Source organism: Helianthus annuus, chromosome 9 (genome assembly GCF_002127325.2).
Source record: "Helianthus annuus cultivar XRQ/B chromosome 9, HanXRQr2.0-SUNRISE, whole genome shotgun sequence".
NCBI classification, from domain to species: Eukaryota; Viridiplantae; Streptophyta; class Magnoliopsida; order Asterales; family Asteraceae; genus Helianthus; species Helianthus annuus.
The window spans coordinates 132301797-132309360 of NC_035441.2; the positions used below are offsets into that span (position 1 = coordinate 132301797).

Sequence of the window (7564 nt, forward strand, 5' to 3'; positions counted from 1 at the left end):
GAGCGGTTATGAATAGTAACTTTATTTTTATAATAATATATAGTTTTTTTATTATTTTATTATTTAATATATTATAATAGTTTATTATTATATTTACTTTTAATAACATATTTTCCTTTCTTCTAAAACATATATTTCCTTTACCTTCTTTTAATAATTGTTTTCTTTCTTTATTTTGAACATATATTAATTTATCGATTAATTTGATACTTTTTTAATACTTTGCGTTTATAAGTTTTTTTTTTCTAAAAACTTAAGTACGTAGTTGTGCTTGATTTCTTTCCCTGACATTCCGTTATAAGTTTTGTTAAAAACGAAATTGTATTCAAAATAAAATATTTATTTGGTATCATACAACGGTACGATAATAAACAAAATCGTTCTAATGGTTTGACTTTCTAAACAACATGCTTTATTTTAAAATCACGTTTGTTTTACATTATTATTTACTCGGTTTCGCCGCAACACGCGATAAAAAAAACTAGTTACCATAGTAGTGGTATAGTATCATATGATACCGACACTTGGTACAGTTTATAATAGGAAAAAATATTTTATTTTGAATACAATTACGTTTTCAAAAGAAATTATATTAGAACGTTTATAACTTTATTTTATAAAAAAACTACGTATTTAGATTGTTTTTTTTAAATTAAGTAACGCAAGTGTTATTAGAGAAAATACAAATTAAATGATAACTGTGTTATGAATATTACATAAAGTTCACCATGTAGATCAAGATTTACCTCTAAGATTTTACCCAAGCAAGTGGATGAACTCTTTGTCAAACTTATGGGTAACCCTTGTCTACTAAATAGTTAATTTTGTCCACCAAATAGTTAACCTTGTCCACTAAATAGTTAATCTTTTTGTAGTATAAATACTAACTCAATGTAGAGGGAAAATGCACCTTATGTATACACTTTTATAAGTTATACAACTCTCTTCTTCTTTCTCTTATAACATTTCTAAAGTTCTTAAAGTTTTTAGCACTAATCTTGTGTTAATCCTTGTTATATTATAACACGTTATCAGCACGAGGCTCTAGCCAAGGAAACGTTCAAGCAATTATAATAAAAGTAAGTATTTGATTAATATATAAACTATAATTGTTATGATAAACTAATACCAGTGCATATGTATCTTACGATGGACATACGATCATTGTTGGACTACAAAAACCTAACATGTCTTTTTATGTATCGTGGGATTGTTTTCCTTTAGGAGACCCTGTTATCCAAACACTCCTATCATAAAAACAATTAAGTCCCATACTTAAAAAAATGAAAAAAAAAATAAAATAAAGAGACTGAAAGACTTCATAGCACTTGTATTTATTTATGCATCTAACTTTTATTTATACGCACATACTAACATTTAATTTAGAGTTTACATTTATGTATACTAACATTTTTATCCTTATTATTATACATCCTAATTCTATATCTTATAAAATAACATTTCCTTAATACACCATTATATATATATATATATATATAACCGTTGTACAACGGCCATAAAATGGTAATATAACTGTTACAAAATGGTTATAATTTACCACTATAAATAACCAATTATCAATCTCATTTTTTCCACAGCAAACACTCTTCTTCTCAAAGTTAATAAAGAAAAATTTCGAAGATGATTCACCCGGTTTTAATATTGGCCGGCATAATATTAATATTGTTGCCGACCTTAATATATGAGCTTCCACCTCATCTTTTCAGTACTTATGTATTCATTTATTTGTTTATAGCTGTACCTTTATATGTTTTCTCATTTTTAATGAGTATTTAGATTTTAATATTTATCTTATTTATGTTTAGCAACAAAATGGCAAACATCGCAAAAATTGAATTCTCGGCTCTTAATATCACCGGAGAAAATTATATGCCGTGGACGGCACATGTTAAGCGACATCTCAAGTCAATGGGTGTTTTGGAAACGATAACGGAGTGGAACGATTGTAGCGATCAAGACAAGGCAAAAGCTGATGTCTTCCTCCATAAACACATTGATGAGATGTTGTAATTTGAATATTCAAATTTTGAGGATCCATACGTTTTGTGGGAAGATTTAAAAAGGAGATTTGATAATCAAAGGGAAGTTTTACTTCCCACTGCTAGAGATGAATGGAACAATCTCCGGTTCCAAGATTTTAAAAAGGTGAATGAATACACCTCTGCTTTGTTCAGGATATGCTCAACGCTCCGATTTTGTGGGCAAACTGTTACGGAGGAAGATATGTTGGAGAAAACTTTCTCCACATTTCATGCATCAAATATAAACTTGCAACAACAATATCGGTTGCAAAAGTTTCAAAGATATTCTGATCTAAATTCATTTCTCCTCGTAGTAGAGAAAAACAATGAGCTACTAATGAAAAATCACCAAGCTCGTCCCACTGGATCATTAGCCATTCCATAAGCAAATGCTGTTATTAATGATGATACTAAAGACTCTGGAAGAAAATGGGGACAAGGTCGTGGTCGTGGCCATTTTGGTAAAGGTAATGGTCGCAATTATTCCTTCAAAAGAAATAATAATTTCCGAGGTAATTCTCATGGTCGTGGATGTGGTCGCGGTCGTGGTCGTGGTCGAAATCAAAGAACCCCCAATTACCACACGCCACAAAATACCAATCCCAACCAGTATAACAAAAGGAATGAAGCTGGTAGGTCCGAAAACAATGGCACTTCTTGTTTCAGATGTGGAAGTGCAAACCATTGGTCAAAGGCTTGTCGTACACCTTCACATTTATGTGAACTTTACCAAGCCTCTCTTAAAAGAAAAGAAAAGGAGATGAACCATGTGGATAATTTTAATGATATCAACGTCGAACTGAATGTCGCCGACTTTACCAATAACATGGAACGTTGAAACGAATATTGCTAAACCATAATAATTATATGCAACAATTATGTAATTTCCTTTATTATAAGTATCTTTATTATGTTTCAGCAGTCTTTCTTTTCATGTAACGTTTTCAACTAATAAATAAACTTCTTATTATAAAATAATTCACAATGCCTTCGTTATACACTTATTATGATTTCTCTTTATATTTTCAAGATTAAAATGAATACCACTAGAGCACAAGAGCAGACAAATGATGCAGATATATGTATAGTGGATAGTGGAGCCACACACACTATACTTATATCTAAGAAATATTTTTATGAGTTGGAACCGACAAAAGGAACCGTTGATACAATATCAGGTCCTACAAACTTGATAGAAGGAGTGGGAAAAGCTAATTTAATATTACCAAATGGTACAAAGCTCTTAATAGAGAATGCTTTATTTTCCACAAAATCAACAAGAAACTTGTTGAGTTTCAAAAACATATATCATAACGGATATGATACTCAGTCAAGGACTGTTGATAATAAGAAATATTTACACATCATGAGCAAAGACCATATATTGGAAAAACTGCCAATGCTCCACTCTGGTTTGCATTATACACACATTAATGTGCCTCAAGCACATATGGCAGTAAAGGAAAGTTCTTGTGATCCTGAGACATTTAACTTATGGCATGACAGACTAGGCCATCCAGGATCTACAATGATGAAAAGAATTATTGAAAACATACATGGACATCCATTGAAATATCAAAAGATCCCTCAATCAGATAAAATGCCTCTATGTACCTCTTGTTCACTTGGATAACTAATTACAAGGCCTCCATCCTTAAAAGTTAACAAAGAATCACCAATGTTTCTTGAAAGAATTCAAGGTGATATATGTGGACCAATTCATCCACCATGTGGACCGTTTAGATATTTCATGGTCTTGATAGACGCATCCAGCAGATGGTCGCATGTCTCTTTATTATCAACTCGTAATGTTGCCTTTGCCAAATTTCTTGCTCAAATTATCAAACTACGAGCATATTTCCTTGAATACACTATTAAAAGGGTGAGACTTAATAATGCTGGTGAATTTACATCACATGCTTTCAATGATTATTGTATGTCTGTGGGAATTGTTGTTGAACACCCTGTTGCTCATGTACACACACAAAATGGCTTAGCTGGATCATTGATCAAACGTTTACAGCTAATCGCTAGACCATTAATAATGAGAACAAAACTTCCTGTATTCATTTGGGTTCATGCAATTTTACATGCTGGATCGCTGATTCGTGTGAGACCAAGTGCAAATCATAAGCACTCCCCACTACAACTTGTTTCTGGCCATGAGCCAAACATTTCCCACCTTAAAATTTTTGGGTGTGCAGTGTATGTTCCTATTGCACCACCACAACGCACAAAAATGGGACCTCAAAGAAGGTTGGGAATATATGTTGGATATGAAACAACCTCCATCATACGATATCTTGAACCTTTAACAGGTGATGTATTTAAAGCACGTTTTGATGACTGCCATTTTAATGAGGCAATGTTCCCAGCATTAGGGGGAGAAAATAAAAAACGAGAAAATGATGTCTCATGGTGTGTGCCTTCATTGTCTCATCTTGATCCAAGAACAAAACAATGTGAGACAGAGGTTCAAAAGATAATACACTTGCAAGACATTGCAAATCAATTGCCTGATGCTTTTACTGATACAAACAGAGTTGCGAAATCTCATATACCAGCTGCTAATGCTCCAGCTCGAGTTGAGATCCCAAGTAAGGCAATAGATAATAAGAAAGCTTATGAATCTCAAAAACGTTCAAAACGTGGAAGACCAATCGGTTCAAAGGATAAGAATCCACGAAAAAGAAAAGCACTTGTAAAAGAAATTGACCACAAAGAGAATGATCTTGATAAAACAGTAAATACTGAAGCCTCTCATGAGAAAGATGTTGATGATACTAAGAAAGAGATATCAATCAACTATGGTCATACACATATCATATGGAACCGATATGAAATGGAAAATATTGATGAGATATTTTCTTATTCTATAGCAAGTGACATCATGGGTGGAGATGATTATCTTGAACCAAAATCTGTCAGTGATTGTCAAAATAGACATGATTGGGATAAATGGAAGGGCGCTATGCAAGCTGAATTAGATTCACTCAACAAACGAAAGGTTTTGGGTCTATTGTTGTTACACCTAAGGCTGTAAAGCCTGTAGGATATAAATGGGTTTTTGTACGAAAACGAAATGAGAAAAATGAGGTTACAAGATATAAAGCGAGACTTGAAGCTCAAGGTTTTTCACAAAGGCCAGGGATCGACTATGAAGAAACATATTCTCCCATTATGGATGCAATAACCTTTAGATACTTAATCAGCTTAGCAGTTTCTAAAAAGTTAGAAATGCGTCTTATGGATGTCGTTACAGCTTACTTGTATGGATCACTTGATAGTGAGATCTATATAAAAGTTCCGGAAGGATTTAAACTCCCTGAAGCGTTAAGTTCAAAACCCAAATAAATGTATTCAATCAAATTACAAAGATCTTTATATGGATTAAAACAATCTGGAAGGATGTGGTACAATCGTTTGAGTGAGTATTTAGGTTATACAAATAATCTTATCTGTCCATGTGTCTTTATTAAGAAGATAACATCAGGATATGTGATCATAACCGTATATGTTGATGACCTAAGTATAATTGGGACGCAAGAAGAAATTCATGAAGCAATTATTCTTTTAAAGAAAGAATTTGAAATGAAAGACCTTGGAAAAACCAAATATTGTCTTGGTTTTCAAATTGAACATATGAGCAATGGAATACTTGTGCATCAAACGAATTATACCGAAAAGCGGTTGAAATGTTTCAATATGGACAAGGCAAATCCTTTAAGCACTCTAATGGTCGTTAGATCACTTAATGTCGAAAATGATCCATTTCGTCCTTGTGAGGACAACGAAGAAGTTCTTGGTCCAGAACTACCATACCTCAGTGCAATTGGAGCACTTATGTATCTTACGAATTGTACGAGACCTGACATTTCTTTTGCAGTGAACTTGTTAGCAAGATTTAGTTCAGCTCCTACTAAAAGGCACTGGAATGGGATTAAACATATTCTTCGATATCTTCGAGGCACTGTTAATTTAGGCTTGTTTTATCCTAACAATTCAAAAGAAGGGTTAGTTGGTTATGCAGATGCAGGTTATTTATCTGATCCTCATAAAGCAAAATCTCAAACTGGATATGTATTATGAATGGAGGAACTGCGATTTCATGGCGTTCTCAGAAACAAACATGAAGCTTCAAGAGAATGTGTATGGCTAAGATCTATGTCACAACACATAGTGACTTCTTGTGGGTTAGAGAAAGATCGAAGTCCAACTCCTATCCATGAAGATAATGTCGCCTGTGACTCTCAAATGAAAGAAGGGTATATCAAAAGTGATAGAACAAAACATATACCACCAAGATTCTTTGCATATACTCGGGACCTTATTAAAGACAACCCGGTCGAGATGAGATATGTCCAATCCAGCAATAATTCAGCCGATCTTTTCACAAAAGCACTACCTACAGCAACTTTCAGGAAACATGTTCATGACATTGGCATGCGTCATGTACGGAGAATGTGATTCCTTGCAAATTGCAAACTTGAGGGGGAGCTATAGACTGCACTCTTTTTTCCTTAGCTAATGTTTTTTTCCCACTGGGTTTTTCTTTAGCAAGGTTTTTAATGAGGCGGTACTTAAAGACCCCGAAGTTTGCAAAGTGTCATCCAAGGGGGAGCGTTATGAATATTACATAGAGTTTACCATGTAAATCAAGATTTACCTCTAAGATTTTACCCAAGCAAGTGGATGAACTCTTTGTCAAACTTATGGGTAACCCTTGTCTACTAAATAGTTAATCTTGTCCACCAAATAGTTAACCTTGTCCACCAAATAGTTAATCTTTTTGTAGTATAAATACTAGCTCAATGTAGAAGGGAAAATGCACCTTATGTATACACTTTTATAAGTTATACAACTCTCTTCTTCTTTCTCTTATAACATTTCTAAAGTTCTTAAAGTTTTTAGCACTAATCTTGTGTTAATCCTTGTTATATTATAACAAACTGGAATATTTTTAAAATCCATTCTTATTGTTGAGGTTATTGTTCATATCTGCTGAGTTTTTTTATTGTTGAGGTTATTGTACATATCTGCTGACTTTTTTTTTATTAAATTGTATGATTCATGCTTTACATGTACGATCCTGGCACTAGGTATAGGAACCGAAAGAGCTATGCCCAAGAGGATATTGATACGTGTTTCACATCTATAAAAAACGAATACTGGTACATGCACCATGTTGTTCGGTTGGTATTGATTCAGTTATTGACATTTGTTATAGCTTACGGTACAAATAAAAATATACTTTATTGCGATATGTTGAGAAAACCATAAGAAAAAATAATGTACGGGTTCGACTGTTGTCTGGACGGTATCAGTTAGGTTAGGTTGGTCACAATAAAAAACAAAAAGAAATCAACTGTATATCGCCTCGTCCAAATTAAACTTTTATCAAATCATAGATAAAGAACAATTAAGTCGCAACTGTATATTCAAAATTTTATGTAATGTCATATTTTGTTAATACAATAACAAAAAAAGTAAATGACGTCACTTTACAGCAAAAATAAGTGTTA

At 33.0% G+C, this 7564-nt stretch overlaps 1 protein-coding gene across 1 annotated transcript; it reads left to right on the forward strand.

The window, feature by feature from the left end:
- The first annotated feature begins 1833 nt into the window (after positions 1 to 1833).
- Positions 1834 to 2427, forward strand: LOC110876376. Its single transcript, XM_022124549.1, has 2 exons — positions 1834 to 1983; positions 2053 to 2427. The coding sequence occupies exons 1-2, from the start codon at positions 1834 to 1836 to the stop codon at positions 2425 to 2427; spliced, it is 525 nt and encodes a 174-aa protein (XP_021980241.1).
- The last annotated feature ends 5137 nt before the right edge of the window (positions 2428 to 7564 follow it).